This window comes from Culex quinquefasciatus, chromosome 2 (assembly GCF_015732765.1).
Source record: "Culex quinquefasciatus strain JHB chromosome 2, VPISU_Cqui_1.0_pri_paternal, whole genome shotgun sequence".
NCBI classification, from domain to species: Eukaryota; Metazoa; Arthropoda; class Insecta; order Diptera; family Culicidae; genus Culex; species Culex quinquefasciatus.
Genome location: NC_051862.1, coordinates 68,134,393 through 68,158,035, shown reverse-complemented (window position 1 = coordinate 68,158,035; position 23,643 = coordinate 68,134,393). Strand labels below are relative to the sequence as shown.

General features: G+C 36.5%; 2 protein-coding genes across 4 annotated transcripts in view; one reads left to right on the top strand and one right to left on the bottom strand.

Annotated features, from left to right (window-relative positions):
• The window catches only part of LOC6032419 (A disintegrin and metalloproteinase with thrombospondin motifs 16), a 301,763-nt gene that overhangs the window by 52,027 nt on the left and 226,093 nt on the right, over nt 1–23,643 (bottom strand). The gene's annotated exons all lie outside the window — the stretch shown is intronic.
• On the top strand, nt 14,062–23,415 carry LOC6032418 (homologous-pairing protein 2 homolog). The gene is given in 5 exon segments (XM_038251359.1): nt 14,062–14,212; nt 14,214–14,253; nt 14,485–14,493; nt 14,496–14,593; nt 22,947–23,415. Coding segments are annotated over 5 exon segments (672 nt in total). The 5' UTR covers nt 14,062–14,116; the 3' UTR covers nt 23,376–23,415.

Here is a 23,643-nt window from a genome sequence, read left to right as displayed (position 1 = left end):
AAAAAGTAACAACTTTGGCCACTCTGGAACAAAAAGAAAATACGGGTCGAATTATATCGGCCAAGGATCCCCCACTCCAACGTTGGGTCTGATCGGACAACTCGGAATCGTTCTCTTTTCATGGGGAATTGCTATTAAGTTTCATAATTATTTCAAATATTAAACTTATTTTAGTCTTAAAGTACTTTAAAGTGTTTTAAGTATTTTAAGCAAAGGGTTTCCAGCATCATGGTCAGTAATCCAGAATTACTTGGAGTTTAAGGAAAAAAATCAGTAATTCTGGATTTACCTAGTGATTCCGGAGTAGTTTAAGTCTAGAGTTTTTTTAATAGGTCCTATAAACATATGGAAGACAATAGTTTATAGGTCCTTTAAAAAAAACCCCAGAAGTAATTCCCGGAATGATATTCAAGCATCGCTTGAATTTCAAGCAAGTAATTCAGTAATTCCAGAATAATTAAGTAATTCCTCAGTGATTCGTGTAATTGTGGAGAAGGGCAGAAAAAGTTTGGGTGAGATTACGGGCATGTTTATTGTAGTCTCTGAGAACTGAAAGTTTGATTTTTTAATACCCTATTTTAGGAAAAAAACAACCATTAGAATATCGATTTCATCAATTCCAAGTAGTTTCTGGTAATTCTAAGTAATATTCTGGGATATTAAAATAATCCCTGATATATTTCCAGAAATCCTGGTAACCCACTTGATTTCAATTTTAAAAGTATTCAATGTATTCTAGGCATTTTTAGTATTTTGAGTTTTTTAGGTACTAAAGTACAGGGTGCCAGGTCAAAATAGAAAAAAACGGGCATATACCGATAAAAACACGAAAAATCTAGCAGACAAAAATCTAACGATTATGATTGTGGAAGGGGAGGAAAGATATAAATTAATTAAAAAGCTTATTGAAGTAAGTATTTTCTAAATTTGTCGATTTTCAATTAAACTCATTCATTTGAATCGAAGAGATGCTCGAAGTTGGCAGAAAACTTTAAATCTGTCGAAATCTGGGGCTGATATTGATAAATTTTTATTCTGCTCTGCAGGCAGTAATGAAAAGTTTGAAAACAATTTCAAAACCGTTTGAGAACCGGCCTCTAAAAAGTGTATAAACAACACTTAGGTGCTTATAACTGTTGATAGGGTTGTCAGATCATCAATCTTTTGGATTCGTTAGAAAGATTTTTTAAATGCATAACATGACAGCACCAAATGAAAAATTAACTTCTCGGCCCTTCTTGACAGAAAAGATCCTACTTGACAGCTCGTTCCAAGGGGACCATACTGATCCATCGAAAAAAAAATGTCATCAACTAATTTTTGTTGCACAAAAATGAAAAAAAGTGATCAGAAATGGTTTTTAGTCGTGTTTTTTATCGTTGAATATAAAATTTACATAGGGCTTTACGACCCTATTGATGACATTTTATTGATGAAAATAGAAAACTCAAATATGCTTAATTTAAACTAATTTTTCAAATCTCCCCACTGTTCACCCGCCCTCCCTTTTTGCAGCGCTATATTTCCACGCCGCTTCTTCAGTTTTGGTTTTCGCGCATTCATGGGCACACTCCGAAATTGTGTAATCAACCAATTTGGGCGTCGCGAAACGCCGGTTTGCCTTGTGATCAGCTGGCGTTTCGAGGTTTTTTTTTCTTCTTTCTAGGTCTGAGTTTGCCTCGCTTTTGTATGCACATAAAGGCTAGACAAGGTCTATGTAACAGCCCGCTGAGTTTAAAAAAAATAAAGCCAAGATAAACACAGTTTTGCGAGTCTGGGTCAAGTTTTGGCGGTTAAGGTTAGGTTTGTTTGCAAAATTTTGGGGGACTTTCGACCAGGAAGTTGCTCATTTCCTGAAAGATTCTTTTTTTTCAATTTCCTAGGAGGAAAAACACGACCATAATTTAGTCACTGAACGGACCCAACAGGAACATTGATCAATCTGTAAGCAAATGAGATCATTCGCACATTGGAGGGCTGGACATTTGTACGTAATTTATGTAGATTTGTAGCCCATTATTCAAACTGACACGTTGCGGCGGCGTTGAAAGGGGAGATTGATTCTTCTCAGGAAACCCTTTTGGCCCAACCATCCGGTCAACGCTTTTTTTTCTTCGAAGATTCATTCAACAAGTTTCGCGTGACATCAGAGTAAAAAAATCCCAAAAAGAATCGTCCGGTCCTTTATTTGGAACGGATGTTTTTGGCCGCCCTACATTTATTTAAATGAACCGCCTATAAATGGGCATATCAGAGGTACATAAATTACCGATTATTTTGCTTCTCGCGGCGGTGGAGAATTATACATCTGGGAGGTGAATCTCGAGAAAAAAGCTAAGAAGAGACTGGTTCTTCCACTGAATGCACAGTAGGGTGCCCAGAAAAAATGACCCCCTGCTCCACAAGCGGAAAACGGTTTATTGGGTTATTTTAAGCATCTGTGCGAATTTTGAGCGAAATTGGTTGAGAATAACCCATTGATACCCGAGCCTAAAGTTGTTGAAAAATTGTTTTTCATACAAAAATGACTTTTTTAAATCGCTAATAACTTTTCAGGATTAAGTTTTACAGCTTTGGTATGTTCTACAAAGTTGTAGAGTATTAAATTTCCAATGAGAATCTCACTTTTGGGAATATTTGTATGTAAGTAGCGCACCGTGTAGACCAAACCGTAAGAAAATTGGGTTTTCCATACGTTTTTTCGATTTTTCCCATACAAACTTCAGCCCCGAGTATCAATGGGTAAATGTTAACCGATTTTGCTCATATTTGGCCCAGAGTCCTAAAATAGCTCAAGGAACTATATTCAGCTTGTGGAGCGAGGTTTTGAGAAAAAGTCCCGTATTCTGGGCACCCTAATGCACAGTGTTCGGAATGGCAAAATTAAGTGGAATAAATTGATAACTCCTTTATTTTACGTCCAAGCCAAATGGTGTCTTCGGAAGAGTTGTTGTACTTGATAAGGGCTATCTTTTGAAGTTATTGACTTACAGGGTGACGACCTTCCAGGGTGTCAACCAAAATCTAACTTTGTTGGATGACGTTGTAGGGCTTTGGTGTCTTCGGCAAAGTTGTAGAGGAGAAAATTTCATGAAAGTTTGTCGAAGGCGCCAAATTTGTAGCTCTTAATCTACACGAGATAAACGCCATTTATGCAAAAATGGTCCAAAAAAGCACTTTTTTGGTGATAACTCAAAAAGTTAGCATTTTAGCGGCCTACTATGTTCTGAAGAGTTGTTTATGACATAAAATTACACATATTTGCAGAAGCCAGCAAAATGTTTTGACCCTTTATTGATGAGTTATAACCGTTTTTATGTGATTTTGAGCCTATTTTCAAGTTGCTATGTTTTCAAAATGGCGCATTTTGGCGCAAAACCGAAAAATGCACGAAAGTACACAATGTAGTTGAACATTTCCTGAAAATATCTCCGTGTCTATCCGTGTCTATTTTTAGATATCTCGATTTGAATTTGACGGTTTTTAATCAATTTATTTATATTTTTAAGTGGAATCTTATTGAAATCGTGGTAATAATCGGTAAATTAAAAGGTAAATTGATCGATTTTTATGAAAAATTCATTGTTTATGCTTAAAATTATGACACACATTCTAAAATTATGAATAAAACATGTTTAGCCCAAAAATAATGTAAATTAAAATTTTTAATGATTGTTCGTATTTAAAATGAAGTATTTCCTTTTATATTTGGTCACTTTAGAAAGGTTGTCGTATTTTTTCATAGACAGAGTATTTTCCATTAAAATCGATCTATTTACCCTTCACTTCACCGTTTTTCAACTCGTATTCTATATGATTTCGATTAACATTTATAAATAAATTGATTAAAAACCGTCAAATTCAAATCGAGATATCTAAAAATAGACACGGATAGACACGGAGATATTTTCAGGAAATGTAGTTGAAAGTGTGTACTTTCAGGTGCATTGTTCGGTTTTGCGCCAAAATGCGCCATTTTGAAAACATAGCAACTTGAAAATAGGTTCAAAATCATATAAAAACGGTTATAACTCATCAATAAAGGGTCAAAACATTTTGCTGGCTTCTGCAAATATGTGTAATTTTATGTCATAAACAACTCTTCAGAACATAGTAGGCCGCTAAAATGCTAACTTTTTGAGTTATCACCAAAAAAGTGCTTTTTTGGACCATTTTTGCATAAATGGCGTTTATCTCGTTTAGATTAAGAGCTACAAATTTGGCGCCTTCGACAAACTTTCATGAAATTTTCTCCTCTACAACTTTGCCGAAGACACCAAAGCCCTACAACGTCATCCAACAAAGTTAGATTTTGGTTGACAACCTGGAAGGTCGTCACCCTGTAAGTCAATAACTTCAAAAGATAGCCCTTATCAAGTACAACAACTCTTCCGAAGACACCATTTGGCTTGGACGTAAAATAAAGGAGTTATCAATTTATTCCACTTAATTTTGCCATTCCGAACACTGTGGAATGGCGTATTATTTACGAGTGACTTTACAGGGCCCTCCTCTTTTAAATGTTGCTTGCTGGTGGATATTTAGGTAAACAAATTGGGCGGTTTAATCACTTATTTGTCACCCTTTTTCAATTTGGAGAAGCATCTCGTGACGATTTGACTAGAATGGCTATAATTTGATTGCAGTTTGAGCTTTGTTTCGGGGGTTGATTTAATGCAAACAACAAATCGTATTTTATAGCGATGGGTTTAGAATTTGAATAGTCTTTAGCGCTTCATGGGTGATTACCGATTATGCGAATGTGGCTTTTTGGTGACTCAATTCATAACAGTATGATTATCATTTTGAAAGAACGTTGAATGGGTCAATTTTGTACATGAATTATGTGCTTTATTATTGGAAAAAAAAGTCTTTTTATTTGGCAACCGTGAGCAATACGGGTAATTGGATAGGTAATTTTCAGACACCATTAAATGCTCCATACAATTTTGTCATAGAAAATGAACAATAATATTCGAAATTACAGAAGGGATTTTCTGATCGCTTTGACGAAGTATTAGGTTATGATTAGAACATTTCAGAAAACAACAGAAACGGAAAAATATTTTTTTAATATGGCATATTAAAAAAATCCGGTTCCGTTAATTTTATCACTAAAAGTTGAATTCACAAAATTCGTATTTTTTCATTTTCGATTATTTTTATATGACTTATGGGACTAAAGAAGGCACCTTTTGCGTTTGAGTTTAGGATGGTGCAAAGTCTGGTACCAGAGTTATGAATTTAAAAAAATGTGATCTTTGGGAAACATCAATAGTAGTATTTTTGTTTTCAAAAATCATGTTAGAAAAAAAGCTCTTCTGCAAATAAAAAGGGAAAAGATGATAAAATTTTCTACAATTTTGTCTTATTTTACATTGTTGATCGGGATGCTGGTTGCTGAGATACAGCTTCTTAAAGTTGAAATCTTGTTTAAAAGTTGAATTATTTTTTTACATTTCTTCAAATCAGCCTTATTTTTCTGATTATCAAGGAAAAACGAAATTATTATGAAATTTTCTGGTCTTTTCTTGAAAATGACTTCGTTTTCTAGATTTTTTTAGATATTTTCAAATGTTTTGGTTCATTTTCAAATTGTAAATACATTTTCGAACCAATAATTTTGTGAGATATAACAAGTTAAAAAATGTTTCCGCAATCAGTGGATCAACAATGCCTTTAAAATGCAAAAAAAATTGTAATTTTTCTCAGCTTTTCGAAAATATGTTTACTATGCAAACATGCTTTTCATTAAAAACAAATTTTCATAATGCAAAAAAGTGAACATTTGTCTAAAAAAAATTACCTTAAAACGACAGCAACTGGAAGACAGAGCACCTTTAAAAAAGGGAAATCATTTTTGATTGCATATTTGATTTTGCTTCTAAAATGATTTTTGAAAACAAAAATACTACTTTTGATGTTTTCCAAAGATCACATTTTTTTAATTCATATCTCTGGTACCAGAATTTGCACCATCCTAAACTCAAACGCAAAAGGTGCCTTGGATTTTTTTTCAATATCGCAATTTTATTCAAAAATTCATATCTCAGTTGTCAGATATTGCAGCATCCTTAATACAAGCGCAATAGATGCCTTTTTAGTTCTTTAAAACAAATAAAAAAATATCTGAAATTAAACTTTTATTGATTGGCCAATTTCATTTTTCCGTGTACCTATATTTTTTTCTCCTGAAAAGTCCTAAACATAAACTACAACTTTGTCAAAGACTCCAAGTCGATCAGACAAATTCAATTTAAAAAAAATCATTAGTTATTTTTTATGAAATAAAAGTTTTTATCTGCATATTGAACTAGTTCTTTTGAAATTGAGAATAAAAACAAACAAGTAAATGTCAAACATTTATGCTCACGAACATTTCTTGCACTTTTTGATGTTTTTTTCCTGCGATTAGGAGAGGCATCCAACATAGGTAAAAATCTAGATGTTGGGCAGTTATTTTTATTTTTACTTTTTACAAATTTTTAATCTTGAGCCGTTTATTTCTATTTAGCTTCACAGAGAAACTTTTTTTCCAGCATTTAAATACTTTGAATAATGAAGAGGGAAAACGTTCGTTTAGTTACTTTATCATTTATTCTAACAGTTACCTGGTATCAACCGCAGTAGAAGTGAAATTTTATTTCTGAAGTTGTGTTTCTTACCTGAAAATAGAAAAGCAATATTAGTAAAGTATTTAGTGTTATATTAAGTATTCTGACAACAATTCTATATTTTAATGCATTAATCATTAAATCTGTTCCTTGATATTGAGTATCAAGAATAAAATTTAATATCAAAATAAAAACAAACTCATTGAATTATTGAACTAACTGCAAATAATAATATTTAAAAAACAGTGTATTTTCTTCTGGGTTGGTGGTTTTGCATGTTCCATATGATTTAGTCATTTTTTTTAAAATATAAAACAAATTTAGGATGTGTTGTCAAGCAACAACAAATTATTTTATTAATTCCTGCTGCAAAATAAGCAAACACAGCTTGTTGTATATTTTTTGCTATGTTTTTTTTTAACATGAAAAAAACTTCCACAGATCAAACTTTGTGTTTTTTTTTCGTTGGACTTGAGACTCCACATCCACTGAATTTCAATTCCGTTAGATGAAACTGTTATGTTACCTCAATGAGTTTTTTTTTACAAAAAAATATGTTTGTAAAAAGCTAAATTTGCACAAGCCAAATTTCTGATGGGTCATGATTCTGCTCAGTATGAAGGAGTTGTAAGGAGTTTACTATTCTTATCCAAAAAGAAAAAAAGAACAAGAAATCAATAATTACCTACTCAATTAGCGAGTACAATTCAAAAATGGTTAAACATCCACTCTACACACAAGCGCGCAACCCGCTCCAATCAGGTGGTGACCGTGGCCTCTTCAGCACTCCCCAAAAACCGAAAAGAAGAAGATGAAAAAATCTCTAGAAAAAAGCTCATAAAGTTGCCCCATCACCATCATCGCTTAGTAGAAGATAGGTGTAGATAGTAAACATATGATGTTCGATGGGGAGAGCAAGCTTGTTGACCTTCGGAAGGCAATAATCTACGCGGCATGGCATGTGTACCCTTAAAACACGATGATGAGATACTGCGCTGCCGTGTGGATTGGACGAGCGGCGAAAAGATGTTTATTTTTGCCCTCCGGGTGCGGCCAACATTTTGATTAAAATATTGCCTGGGAAGCGGGGTGTTTTTTTTTTGGTAGTGTGAGACCTTATTATAAAAGCTCATGGTTGAAAGCATCTTTATAAATCTTGAAAAAAAAAAACAGTTTTTTGATATTGGAAAGAATTCAATTTGAAGGGGATTAAGCAAAATATGATTTAACTTCCAACTTTAACCGAGAAGAAGTTTTTTCAGCACGAGTCGTACATTTATCCAACGAGATTTACCGAGTTGGATAAATACTACGAGTGCTGAAAAAATCAAGTTTTGCAACGAGTTCCATACAACAGTTATTTGCAATTCCTAATACCCTTTTTGAATGGATGTTTTTCTAGAGAACTGCTCAGCGTAAAGTTACAGGACTCTCTAGTCAAGTGTTGTTAAGTTCGTACGAATACACGATGATTGAAGATTGATCACAAGATCAATCCGCTGCTGCTGATAGATTCACCCGATGTTTACACGCCGATCAAGCATCGTTGACGTGGCTGCTATTGATTCATGTTGTCTTAGCGCACACGCCCTCTGTGCTCAGCGAGCTCAACCGAAAACAGGGTGGGAAGATCCTCAACTCGCGATGAGCTTTGTTGTTTGCCCTACCTTGGCTGTCTGAAGGTTTTGCTCAAGTTGTGTTGTGATTTCTGGTTCGACGCCACTTCCTGGACTCGAGAAATCTTTCCGCATGCAAACATGTTTGGTTCCAGTCGATTTCTAGCTGAATCATCATCTTCGATATCGGCGCAGATCTTAATTAGTCGCGCGATAAGATCTTGGCGGACGACTCCCCTACTGTGAAATCATTGAGCTTGAATTGCTGAGAGTTGGTGCTGCTGCCGCCGGGTATTTGATTTATTTTTGGATATTTTAAGAAAATGTTGCTCTCGGGATGGGGGATATATTGGGCCACACACGATGCCGCGATGGGGATCTTAATAGGTTGCCAATTAGAGACTATTATAGAATTGATTTATTCTGATTTGATCATCCGTTAAAGGTCAATTATAGCAATTTTGAACACGATCTGCCGAAACCTTGATAATGTTTGATTTATTTCGATCGATTATAAGTTATATTGGAAATCTTCAACAATTCCATCTTTTTTTCAATTTGTCATACTTCCCTCCCAAATGATCGATTACTGTCAACAATGGCAGCATTAACCTTTGCGATGATCACTCCAAGGGGTCCACTCATAATCCGCAATTGAGCGTGATCAATTTCATTCCGTTTTCAATTGTTGACGGAGGAGAGTCCCTATTATGAAACCTCCTGTGGTCCCTGTTGACAGTACTGGCCTATGAAAATCCATTTTGAATGACCTCTGGAGTGAGCCGGTGAGTGATTGAGAGCTAACCCTTGGTATCAAATGTAGCACAATTGGCAAATTTCAATACTTATCGAACGATTGAACTGTTTTTTCAACTATTTTTTTTTAGTTTTTGTTTTTATAATTTATCTCTATTGACATAAAAACTGTTTGCAAATATTTTTCAGGTTTTTGTCACCCTTCAAAATCTGCTCAAAAAATTGAGCATCAAAATTATATTTAAAAACATTACTTAATCCACCTTAAGGTGGTTGGTGCCTTCCTCGCATTCATGTTGTATTTTAGGTTGTATTAACAAATTAATTTAAGAGTTTTTTTAATTTTTTTTTTCATTTATTTTTTTATAATTACTGATTTTACTTGAACAGCAATTTTAATTTTTTTTCATTTTTAAAGGAGAAAAGTCTCATGAGTTATATATTTCAGTAAAAAGTTCGTGTAAATCTTTGGCGAGACAAAATGATGCAGCAACATATTAATTATGTTTAATGTTGCTAAACATAATTAATATGTGGAAAAATTCTGTTATGTACAGATTTTTTCCAGAAGAGACGCAGACACTGCTTAACCCTCTACTGCTTAAATTTTTTTTTCGAAAATTTTTATTTTTACCGTGTTTAGGAGGTCATTTTGAGCAACTTTTGTTCTACGAAAAACTTTGCCAGTCTTGTTTTATGTTTTTCTTGTTTTATTTTTAGTATTTTAATTTTCATTTATCTTGTTTAGTTTATGTTTGTTTTTGGTAGTATTTGGCTAAATTGTAAACAAATGCGTAGAGGCATAGTCTGGGACACTACAAAAAATACTGCATACTTATTTTTACTTAAAATATAGGAAATGTTAGTTAAAAACACAGCCAAAGTTGACCCCTAAAAAAATGACATTTTCAAATACATTGGCAAAGTCACATAAAACAAGTAAAACTTCCAACCCTAAAATTTTCTAAAATTTCAAGAGTTCTTCTTTCCAATGCATTTTAAAGATTTAAAATTGGTTGATAAATGGATTTTTGGCGATTTTTCAGATCGAAGCCCGTCTAAAGGCGGGGTTAGGTTGTAGAGGGTTAACCCTCTACTGCCCAAATTTTTTTTTCGAAGATATTTATTTTTCCCGTGTTCAGGAGGTCATTTTGAGCAACTTTTGTTCTAAGAAAAACTTTACTTCTCTTGTTTTATGTTTTTCTTGTTTTATTTTTAGTATTTCAATTTGCATTTATCCTGTTTAGTTTATGTTTGTTTTTGGTAGTATTTGGCCTATTCTACCACCTAATATAATTACATCTTGCCTATCTAATTTTTTCGAGTTTTTGCAGTCACTTTTTCAATTTTTTGCTTGTTTTTAACATTTTCTGCTATGGAATGGCACCATCATCATTTAAATTGCAAAAAAATGCGTAGAGACATAGTCTGGGACACTACAAAAATTACTGCATACTTCTTTTTACTGAAAATATAGGAAATGTTAGTAAAAAACACAGCCAAAGTTGGCCCCTAAAAAAATTACATTTTTAAAAACATTGGCAAAGTCACATAAAACAAGTTAAACTTCCAACCCTGAAATTTTCTAAAATTTTAAGAGTTCTTCTTTCCAATGCTTTTTAAAGATCAAAAATCGGTTGGAAAATTGATTTTTGGCGATTTTTTAGATCGAAGCCCGTCTAAAGGCGGGGTTAGGTTGTAGAGGGTTAAGCAATGTGGCAACCGGGCGATACGCATGCAAGGGGGTGTGGCTGCCAATGCCCCGCGTGGTCGGAACAAAATCCCTACGCATGCTGCGCGGCTCTCGCGCGTAAGCAAAAAGACCCGGCCTTTGGGGTTATGCAAAAATCACCCTTTTTTGTAGCTACAAAAAAACTTTTTCTTGGATAACTTTAAAAGTACTTCATTAAACAGAATAAAATTTAATAGGGTCTTAGCGGACCCCAAAACGAACAGAATAAGGCGGATCCAAAATCGGTTCAGCCAGTTCTGAGATAATCGTGTGGAAAAAAAATCATGTCTACACACATCCCCACAGACATTTGTTTAGAATTTGATTCTGAGTCGATAGGTATATCTAGGAGTCGTATTTAAGAAGTTCATTTTTCGAGTGATTTTATAGCCTTGCCTCAGTGAAGTGAGGAAGGCAAAAAGAAATCAATTTCAATGGAAATTTAAATGTAATCAGCTGATATCAATTTTATGTGCATTCCACTGCGCTTAAAATCAGTTTAAAATTGTTCGGGTTTCTTAAAAAAAATATTAAAATTGTTGAGTATTTGCGATTTGCAGTACCGCAAAAAATTGCAAATTTGTTTGTCAAATACTACTTTAAAAAAAATAATAATGATTGCGAATCAATTATACGGGTGAGTCATGCATTTTCCAATATTTTTTCTTCGAAATGTTGAAATTTTGGCTAGTTATTTCAATTTCAATCTTTGCCAGCACAAAATTAAGATTGATTTTAATTTTTGAAATATTTTTTAATATTGATTGATTGTGAAACCGTTGCCCTTTTCCATAATCGATAAAACACTTTTTTTAATAGACATTCGAGTATTTTTTATTGTTTTAAAATATTTGAAACATTTTTGATCATTTTGTGTTATAGCTCAAAAGTAGTTAAAACATTGAATTTACGAGCCATGGTTTCAACATTTGAATGAACAAAGTGCTTAAAAATGCATTTTACACCTGCCCAGTTGTTTTGCAATCATTAGTTTCCAAAATACCTAAGTATTGACGAAAATTTATTTTTTTGCAAAAAAAAAGTTTTTGCGGTGCTGTTCATTGGAATTTTATAAAAATTCGAAATACTTTTAATCCAACCCAAACATGCTAAATATGATTATAAATGCAGAAAAATGTGTTTTAGATTGTTTTAAGTTGATTTGACTTCTATTTTCATAAAAATTTTGAAGATGTTTGAATAAAAAAAAATTTTGCCCCCTGACTTTTCGGACCAATTTTGAAGGAAGGGGGGGGGGGGGTTTCGACAAAAACTTTGAAAAATATTAGCAACGGCCTAATATTATTATCATAAAAATTATCGGAGTAGGCAGTGTTCATTATGTGAAAGGAAATTATGTATATTCAGAAATTTTGGAGAAACTATATTTAGGAAATTGGACATATCTCCGCTTACATTAAACCATAACTGATACTTTTTTTGGAATTTGTTCAGAAAAAATGTAATGGTGTAATTTGGCAGAGGATTGCAAAAAATTTATTGGGAGCCTATTGGGTAATAAACAGCTCAATAATGAAATAATCTATGTTTTGCATTGCTTAATGCTCAAATTTGTATCCGGACAGTGAGTTGTAGTATTTTCATGACAAATTGTACAAAGAACAGATTTATTTTCGGTTGTATTGGGGTGTACAGCTTACATTTTGAAGTAATTTCAAAGAAAGCTAGAAATCGGGTAAATCTGGTTCGTAAACTTTTTATTGGATGTAAAATATTGGTCAAATATATTAATTTAGAGTCTCCCAAAGCATATTCTTAAAAAATTTAAGTGATATCATCATGAATGTACCAATAAGACGAAACGAACGAAAAATGAGCACCACTCAACCAGCCTCCCGAACGAAACAACGTGCTCTTTCTCTCGTTTTTGTCTCTCTCTTCCATGTGTTTGCTGCGTGGTGACAGAAGTAATTTGAATGCGATCATGGGAGAGATGATCAGAATCTCGGTAGAATGTCAAACGACCGTTATGTGAGCGAATGTATTTCTAGAGGAAAGTCAATGACTGTGTGAGTGACTTTGCGTAGCATTCATTCGTTTGTGTTTGAAACGAACGAAAGTTCGACGCTGTCGTACTATCATGTCGCACCCGCCATTTCGACGTTCCGAGAAAAACGCGTTTTAATGTTTGACTTTGAATAAACAAAAACGAGAGCACGCAATGTGAACAATGAAAAACACGTTTTGTTTGGTTGACCATTCTGTTCATTGTCCCGAAGTTTGGTTGTATTTGGTTGCTGGAGTCCCAAGTTATAATTACAAATGTTTACGGTAGTCTAACTTGTACGCAACGTTGCCAGATTATTTTATGGGAAATCTGTATTTTCTTAAAAATAAATCTGTATTTTATCTGTATCATGTCAAATTCGAAGTCATAGAAGATTTTTTTAGACTTTTCACAACAGATTTAAGCTTTTTAATCATATTAAAGCATAATTCAATTACTATATTATTGAAATTTTCACATTAAATCATTTTTAAAAAATCTGTATATACAGATTTTTGTGATTTTTGGGATCAAAAAATCTGTATAATACAGATTTATCTGTATATCTGGCATGGCTGCTTGTACGTGCGTCAAACGCATCCTGACCTTAAATCCTTTTGGCCAATTGTCGCACTTACATCAATTTTCAGAGAGTGACAAGATAGCACGACAAGATTGAAACTTCTTTCATATGAAAAGTGACAAAAATTTTCGGAGCTTTTTTGGGTATTATTGAATATCTCAGGATTGAAATCGAATTTCGAGGATCTGTGAAGGTCAAAAGGTGAGGCATTGTGAGCTGCACAAAATGGCGTTCTTAACTCAATTTGGCCCAAAATGCACGTACGACAAGTTAGCACGACGGCGACGAGTTGATTGTCAAAATCGTGGTTAAGACGATTGGAGTGTTCAAACAAAGTAGACATTTCGCTAGAAATAATTCCTGCAAATTTCAACCAGAAACATCTAACAATTTGTTTTGTGAAAAATAAACTCGAAGATTGATTGAGTTATACTTAGAATCAAGCATAGAAAACATTAAAATTTTGATCAACCAAAGACCAGCATTCGACGAATAATGAACGTCTCCTGCACACGGCTCAAAACATGATACGCCTCGGTCAATCATTTCGAGACAAATCGATTGCCGTGTGCCAATTGCGAGCATGCCGTTCGACTCCCTGCCGGGTTGAAATTGATTTTATTCCACTTTCGATTAATCATGCTTTGCACACTACGCACGCGAGGTTCCACTTTTCGCCTCAATAAAGTAGTGTGCCTGCACGTGAAATCCGGTCCAGTAAGGCAGCAGATTAATTTATAAACTATTTTTATTATTTTCAGATTCTTTCAGCTTATCCTACCCAGATTTAAGATCAACCCGGTGAGAATGTCCTCGGCTGCCAGCAGTGAACCCCCTTCGACGAAGGCGGCAGTCTTGAAGTTTCTAGACGACCAGCAGCGTCCCTTTTCGCTGGCCGACATTTGCGAGAAGGTCAAGGATCTGGGCAAATCGTCCGTCGCGAAGTGAGTATTCCGGTTCTTTGGCCGACCAAATTTGGGGCAACCGTTTAGGGTCCTATTGTTTGAACACTTACTGTTTGATATTTAAAAAAAGGTTAACCATTTTTCTCAAATTGAGAAGAATAAGATTTTTTGATTGCATAATTTAATTTTAAAAGATTTAAGCAGAATTGTAATTCTTATTGAGTTTAATTCAGTTCTCATAGGGTTAACCCAAACCTCATTTCCTTCCAGGGCACTGGACAGTTTGGTGGGCCGTGGCAAGGTTATCGAAAAAGTTTACGGTAAACAGAAGATTTACTGTATCGCGCAGCAAAAGAAGGAGGACCCCGCAGGACCTACGGTGAGTAATAACACTTTTTGAAATGGCATAATTTAAGATAAGGTTGTCCACCCAAAAGTGGCGCGTCCTCCCTTGAGGCTCAAGCAACGAAGAGTTTCGATTAATAAATCAGTTTTTCTGTACCACAATAAGAGCCCATAACTTTAATTGGAACCGTATAAATGAAGTCGTACTCGAGCACCGGGTTGTTGTTTTGTTTTGTTTAATTCGATTTCGCGCATATTTTGCCCAAAACTGATGTGAAATTGCGCAGTACATCGACGGAGGGAGGTTTTTTTTTGGGGCCGTTCTTGGCGGATCATAACAACTGATTGTAAGGAGCGTCGGTTGTATGTAATTATCTGAAACATACCATCATTGTGTACGTAGTACACGCATGTCTGGCATAAATTATAAAATGGCCTTGTTTTCGCAGGGCAGTTGTTTTGGGGTGCGACGAGAGGGATGATTTTTGTTGAGCAGGTTCGGGAAAGATCGCGGAGTCACGTGGATGATGTAATCTTGGTGACATTGAAATCATTTATAGAACAACATCCTTTCAAAAATGTTCGTGGAAACAAAAAGAAAAACGTTATATCCCCAAATGAATCCCCAACAGCACTTATCGTCGTGATCGTGCTTTTTTGTATTTTGTTTGTAAAATCGACTTAAGGTGAAACGGGAAGGCAGCGCCATATTGACTCCACGACTCGAGTTTTTGGAAGCATTCTTAAGGAAAATGCCGTAACTTGAACAAGTTTTGTCTATTGCAGACGATGAATATAAAGTTAGCAAGCAATCTCTCTAGTTCAGAAATTGTTCTCAGTTGAACAGAAGTTTTATTAAAACTGCTGCCAAATAAAACGTGTTTGTTATTGTTTACATTGCGTGCACTTGTTTTTGTTTTTGTTTTTGTTTTTCGTTTTTTTTTCAGAACATCAAAAAGAAACATACGATAAAATAAAACAGTCACGCCTATTTGGCGTTATTGCTACTTTATCTTGATAAAAATTGAAAAAAATCAACTTTCAACTAGCAATTTTGTACAGCAAAGGTATCTTGAAAATTTTCTTTTTTCTTATGTTATCAAAAGGAACTAAACATGGACCAAACTAAATATAAATAAATATTGGTGTTTACCCGTAGTTGCTACTCCGTTGTTGACAAAGACCTCCAATAATTGCTCCGTGGACCACAGATGAACAGTAGGAACCGAGGAACTAAAAATTGACCAAATTATCGAAAAAACAAAAATTCCTCCAAAGGCTGTCATAAACACAAGATTAAATAGTTTTACAAACCTCTTTCGTCATTTCATAGGCCATGTGTTGGAATACAAAGTCTTTTAATTGGATTTGATCAACGCCAAGGTAATGCTGTAGAGCGAAAAATTTGTTTTTTTGTTTTTATGATTTTTATGCATTTCTTAAAATATCTTTTGTTAATTTATGTTCAAAGAGTTGAACTTTATTGCAATAAAATGCTAATCAAACTTATATGAAAATCATTGCGAGATATAAACCAAAAGTGTCTCATTGATTACTAATTTCTGACCAATTTGGTGTCTTGGGTAAAGTTATAAATATAGGTAAGGATACTCTTTCACACAAAAAAAAAAGATGCGCAATATTTCCTAGAGGATCAAAAACAAATAACTTTTTAGCTATAACCCAAAAAGTGTAAAACATATTTCTTAATACTTAGCAAACAGGGTATAATTGAAAATTGACAATGAAAATTTCACACAGATAAAAATAATCGAAAGTATTAAATCGACCAAAGTATTTTTACACCATCAAATATCTCGTTTTAAAAATTCACTCCCTTGTGGACCACCGATCAGTGAGGTACTCCTGGATATTAGCTCCTGAAAAGTGCTTTAAAAGTGCAAAAATGCCTCACGGCAAGAAAAAGAGGCGGTCCTCACCAGCAGGATCGGCAGATTTGAAGAAGCTAAAGAATGCCGAAGCGCTACCTGCAAAGCCAGGCAGTTTGAGCAAGGACGCTCAAAATTCGTCTGGAAACCAGTTCGCTACCCTTCCTGTGGACGTGAGCGAGAAGGAAGAATTTGAACGACGGGAAAAGTTGCCACCCATTTTGTGAAAACATCGTCATCGGATTCGGTGCGAAAGTGGCTGACCGGGTTTATCAAATCTGGTGCTTTACGAGCTTCCATTCGCTTGTGTGCTGATGGACTCAAAATTCTGCTACCTACCAGAAAGGATTACAACTACGTTCGGGATTTCCTGAACAACACCAAGATTGAATACTACAGCCACGACGATCCAGGTAAACGCCCCATGAAACAGGTCCTCCGAGGCCTGTACGACATGGATGTGAGTGTGCTGAAAGAAGAGCTCAAAACTCTTAAGTTGAACGTGATCGAAGTCTTCAAGATGACGAGACACAACAAGGACATCAAGTATCGTGATCAACTGTACCTGGTTCATCTCGAGAAAGGATCGACAACGCCGTCTGAGCTGAAAGCAGTTCGGGCAATTTTCAACATCATCGTGACTTGGGAACGTTATCGTCCAGTGCACCGTGACGTGACGCAATGTTCGAACTGCTTGCAGTTTGGACATGGTGGAAGGAACTGTTTTATCAAGAGTCGTTGTGCAACCTGCGGAGGTGAGCACAAAACTCAAGCATGCGAAACAATCAACGAGAACATCGAAGCTAAATGCTTCAATTGCGGCGGCGACCATTCGACCAAGAATCGGAGCTGCCCAAAACGTGCTGAGTTTGTAAAAATTCGGCAGCAAGCGACGACGAGGCACCAACCAAATCGTCGCAAAACACCACCAGCGTACACGGACGTGGATTTTCCTGCTCTGGCGTCACCAGGAGCAGGATCTGTTCGAGTGGTTCCAAATCTGCAGCCATTGCCGTTGAATCAGCGGCAAAGAGTTGCAGAGAATACAACACCTCCAGGCTTCAGTCAGCAACCGAGGGAAAACCAACCAACATCAACGGGTGAAGGCAGTAGTGACCTGTTTTCACCACAAGAACTTCTGAACATTTTCATCGAGATGACAACAACACTGCGTGGTTGCAAAACTCGCCAGGAACAAGTAAGAACGCTTGGAGCATTCATCTTAAAATACAGTTCGTAGTTTACTCGTTCTAATGATTTTGAATATTTCAATGAATTTATTTTTTTTAGTTTTAAGTTAGGATTAGTTGTTAAAGTGATTTTTTTTCTTTTTTACCCAAATGTATTCGATTCAATGCAATAATGTAAAACAATTTGAAGTAAATAAAATAAATGTGATCAGTTAATAATAAAACGAAAAATACAACAAAGATGAAGAGCATTAGGCCATACCACTTAGCATGTAAAAGAAATGTAATTATTATAAGAAAGTTCAATAAAGACATATTTAATTTCAAAAATTTCTCGTTTTAAAAAAAAATCTTTCATTTTTTTATGTTTATAAATTTGAAGAGAACTTCTACTAAGACAGCTCTTGATAGAGTTCCCATATGAAAACCAATTTCACTCAGACAAACTTAAAATTAAAAAAATATTTAATGAAAACGGAAAAGTCTCCCGATATTCTATCGATGGGTTCAATGACGGATTTCGGACATCATTTTTAAAGAAATACCTGATGAAAAATGTAGAAACAACACTTAAGTACTCATAACTTTTGATAAGGTTATCAGATCTTCAATCTTTTTTGCTCATTCGATAGGTCCAAATTAAAATGCATTTTCAACTCATAAATTAATTAAATTACTTAATGGGAAGTAAGTGACGGAATTAGGACCCAGTCCTTTTCCCTCTCCCGTTCAGAGGAAAATCGAGATTTTTTACGTTTTTCTACATTACACACAACTGGATCAACCAAATTTGATGAAATTTTTATGTTTATAAGTTATATTCTATATAAACTAATGCAGGTTGAGAAATTTGATATTGAAGACAAAAATAAGTGGTGCTCTGAAGTAACCTAAGCGTTAGAGGGTTAATGTTTGTTTTCCTATGACATGACGACTTTTCGTCCAAATGCCACTCTTATTACAATCTTCCGGGCTTTAGCCAAAATTATTTTTTAGGTTATGGAACCTAAAGACGGATCCAATGCCGAGATAATTGGGTGAAAATTTTGATAAACACGATAAAAAGCTAAGTAGGCGGTGTTCAACATGTGATAGGGAATTAAATCCAGAAATTTTGAAGAAAGTCACAAATTGCACGAAATTGGGCATATTTCTGCCAATATTGAATCAAAACTGATACTATTTTACTGAAAACTTTTGGGTCCCGAGAAACACGTGTAATTAGAATTTTTCAAAAATATTCAGACAGGTCCGAATGGTTTTTCTCCATAATTTGTTTGCTTTTCGCTACTCCCACATATTGCATGCAATTTTTGCTTGTATGCAACAACGAACTTTGGAGGAAACCCATTCGGCGCTGTTTAAATATTTAAAAAAAATCAAATTACACGTGTTTCTGGGGACCCCAAAGTGCTTGCTCCGAGTTGAGCCTGCGCAGAAATTTTGTCGGTCGGTGTAATTTGTAGGGCAATATGCTACACGGAAAGGGGATCCATCGCCAAATCGCGATAAAGTTCGCTAAAACTAGCGAAAAATGTCGCTAATTTCTCAGCCTGCACAAAAATTACCTAGAATCGCTAATTTTTTTCGCTGGTTTGGAAACCGATGAAATTCTACCAAACCAGTGAAAAAAAACACTGGTTTGGTGAAAAATGTCGCTGTTTGGGGGATCAGTTTTGCTAGAATCAGAAAATTTTCTCGCTGGTTTGGAAAAGCGGCAGGGCACCAAAATCAACCAGGAGATTATTGTACTGGTTTTGGGAAACAATTCGCTGGTCCAGCGGATTTCTTCACTGGACCAGTGTTCTTTTACGCTGGATCAGCGTTTTCTATCGCTGACGTCCGGGTTTTTTCCGGCGGCAGCAGCTCGTACCAAAATCAACCAGGAGATTATTCTACTGGTTCCGGCAAAAAATCCGCTGGTTCAGCGAATGTTTCCACTGGACCAGTGTTTTTTGCACTGGATCAGCGTTTTTTATCACCGACGTTTGTTTTTTGTTTTGGCGGCAGAAGCCTATGCCAAAATAAACCAGGTTGTACTTACTTGCCACAGCACAAACTGTTCCGCGGCCATGGTCAAGTTCCTCGCCTACGATTCTTGCTGCCACCTGCGACAATTTGTGCACTCATCTATGCAGCAGTACAAATACATCTCCAGCTTCACTGCACCGTATTTTTCTGCTGCGAGAACTTTATGGAAACGTGCTTCTTTTCATTGAAAAGAACCTCACCTGTTGAGTATGTATTTTAATGCTGAACACTTGATGCAGAACTTTTTCATGCTTTTTTGTTTTGAAAAAACCCCTAAAGCAATTCGATTGCCACAAATCGCTTCCGAACGTGAACAATAACAAACATTTATGACGGCTGTCGGAAGGATGTGTATCAAACCAGCGAAAACTTTCGCTGGAAAAGAAACCGTTTCGGAAATAACAAACCAGCGAAACCAAGTTGCTGGATTTGATTTCGCGCAGCCACCTTTTTCAGCGAAAAATTTCGCTGGTTTAGAGAAAAATTTCGCTGATATCAGCAAAACCAACCCAGCAAAATTCGGTCGCTGGTTTGGCGATCGATCCCCTTTCCGTGTTCATGACAAATTGTACAAAAAAAGATTTATATACAGTCGTCTTGGTTCTTCCAACTTTGGTTTTGGTGTTAATTTTGGCTTGGGAACTTTCTATTCTGTCAAATATTGAACAAATATGTAATTCAGAGTTCGTATTAAATTTCATAAATGTCAACATGAATCTATCGATTTTAAGCGACTTTTCTTAAGAAATATGAAAAAAAAACATAAAAAGTAGCTATCGAGTCCCCAAAAAATATTTCGGTCTATTTCGCAAATTGTCGGAATAGAGCCCTTCTTGCATGGCGCTAAATATCAGATTTGTCGATTTGTTTTACTTAATGTTCTCAAAAAATACATCGTGCGATAACCCAGTCTTCGAAAATCAAATCGCTTGGAGCATTTAGATATAAGAGTTCACAAAAAAAGCAATTTTTCGGTTTTTGAAATTTTTTTTTTTTTGAAATTAAATATGTCTTTATTGAACTTTCTTATAATAATTACATTTCTTTTACATGCTAAGTGGTATGGCCTAATGCTCTTCATCTTTGTTGTATTTTTTGTTTTATTATTAACTGATCACATTTATTTTATTTACTTCAAATTGTTTTACATTATTGCATTGAATCGAATACATTTGGGCAAAAAAGAAAAAAAATACTTTAACAACTAATCCTAACTTAAAACTAAAAAAAATAAATTCATTGAAATATTCAAAATCATTAGAACGAGTAAACTACGAACTGTATTTTAAGATGAATGCTCCAAGCGTTCTTACTTGTTCCGCACGAGTTTTGCAACCACGCAGTGTTGTTGTCATCTCGATGAAAATGTTCAGAAGTTCTTGTGGTGAAAACAGGTTACTACTGCCTTCATCCGTTGATGCTGGTTGGTTTTCCCTCGGTTGCTGACTGAAGCCTGGAGGTGTTGTATTCTCTGCAACTCTTTGCCGCTGATTCAACGGCAATGGCTGCAGATTTGGAACCACTCGAACAGATCCCGCTCCTGGCGACGCCAAAGCAGGAAAATCCACGTCCGTGTATGCTGGTGGTGTTTTGCGACGATTTGGTTGGTGCCTCGTCGTCGCTTGCTGCCGAATTTTTACAAACTCAGCACGTTTTGGGCAGCTTCGATTCTTGGTCGAATGGTCGCCGCCGCAATTGAAGCATTTCGCTTCGATGTTCTCGTTGATTGTTTCGCAAGCTTGAGTTTTGTGCTCACCTCCGCAGGTTGCACAACGACTCTTGATGAAACAGTTCCTTCCACCATGCCCAAACTGCAAGCAGTTCGAACATTGCGTCACGTCACGGTGCACTGGACGATAACGTTCCCAAGTCACGATGATGTTGAAAATTGCCCGAACTGCTTTCAGCTCAGAAGGCGTTGTCGATCCTTTCTCGAGATGAACCAGGTACAGTTGATCACGATACTTGATGTCCTTGTTGTGTCTCGTCATCTTGAAGACTTCGATCACGTTCAACTTAAGAGTTTTGAGCTCTTCTTTCAGCACACTCACATCCATGTCGTACAAGCCTCGGAGGACCTGTTTCATGGGGCGTTTACCTGGATCGTCATGGCTGTAGTATTCAATCTTGGTGTTGTTCAGGAAATCCCGAACGTAGTTGTAATCCTTTCTGGTAGGTAGCAGAATTTTGAGTCCATCAGCACACAAGCGAATGGAAGCTCGTAAAACACCAGATTTGATAAACCCGGTCAGCCACTTTCGCACCGAATCCGATGACGATGTTTTCACAAAAATGGGTGGCAACTTTTCCCGTCGTTCAAATTCTTCCTTCTCGCTCACGTCCACAGGAAGGGTAGCGAACTGGTTTCCAGACGAATTTTGAGCGTCCTTGCTCAAACTGCCTGGCTTTGCAGGTAGCGCTTCGGCATTCTTTAGCTTCTTCAAATCTGCCGATCCTGCTGGTGAGGACCGCCTCTTTTTCTTGCCGTGAGGCATTTTTTGCACTTTTAAAGCACTTTTCAGGAGCTAATATCCAGGAGTACCTCACTGATCGGTGGTCCACAAGGGAGTCGCAATTTTTCGGTTACAACTTATTGATCCTTGCACTGTAACTTGGATTTGGCCCGCACTTTTCTCTCGCACTTTTGACAACAAAATTTCCAAAAACTAGGCAACCAGCAGTTGTTTATTTACATTTCCAGTCGCAGTTTCCACCAAACTGGACATTCGCACTTTAAAATTGCGATTGAAAGGTGAGCAACATCGGCTCGCTTTGATCATTTTTTGAGAAAATTTAAATTTACCAAGCCAATTTGACAAGTCGCAATAGTGCGATCGATAGCAATAATTTAGTGCGAAGTCCAAGTTAGTGGGAATTGCGCAATACATCTTGTAAAATTTATCTTATTCCATCGCACTGTCAGTTTCCATTAGTCATTATACCAGCACCAAATCCTCACGCAAAAAGGTTCAGACAGACACCACTTGCCCGTAAGTCATGCGACATTACTCAGTAACTATTGCTCAGCCAATTTAATTGAAAACCCACCTCCCAGGCCCTCACTTCCAATAAATTATCCACCGTTGAAGCTCTCGCAGATATACTTGGCACTCGTAGCTGCACTGCTCACGCCTGATAAAACATCCCACAAATCCCACGGCAACACGCTGCTACTTGCTGCTACTAGTTCACTCACTACAGCTAACTCGCTAGCATCAATTACCACCATTCTAATTAGTGTTTACAACACGCGTTTTCCTCTCTCTTCTCCTTTTAGTCCGATGAAGTCATCCGCAAGCTGGACGCCGACTGTGGCCGCTTGAAGGAGGAGTTTGGCCAGAAGCAACAGGCGATTCGCGCCCTCGAAGCCGAACTGGCAACACTGGCCTCCCAGATGACCGAGGAGCAGGCTCGCCGGGAGATTGAGCAACTACGAGCGAGCATTCGAGGCTGTCAGGAACAGCTGGAGGCAGCTCGGAAGGATCGTGAGGACGACGAGGATGATGTGGCGGATTCGAATTTGGACCCGGCCGAACTGGAGGCCCGGTACAACCGATACCTGACGGCGTACCGCAAGCGCAAACGGATCTGCACCGAGCTGATTGGCCACATCATGGAGGGCTACCCGAAGACCAAGCGGCTCCTGCTCGAGGACATTGGCATTGAGACGGACGAGGAGGCCGGCTTTGGCGTCGATTCGGTGTAGAACCATTTGTCACGTCGTTTGTCGGTATAAATAAAACATGTTTGAGATGATCATTAGAGGCAGCGAGTTTTTTCTTCTTCTTTGAGATGTCCATTATTGAAAGAAAAAACACGCACTTGATGAGCTTTTGGCCCGACGAGGGATCGCACCCAGGTTCATCTTTTTAGCCTAGCGTTGGTCGGTCATCGCACTAGGCCAAGTGACGCAATGGACACAGTTGACGCTGCGGTGCTAACTAAACTCATCGTTTACAAAAAATGTTGTATTT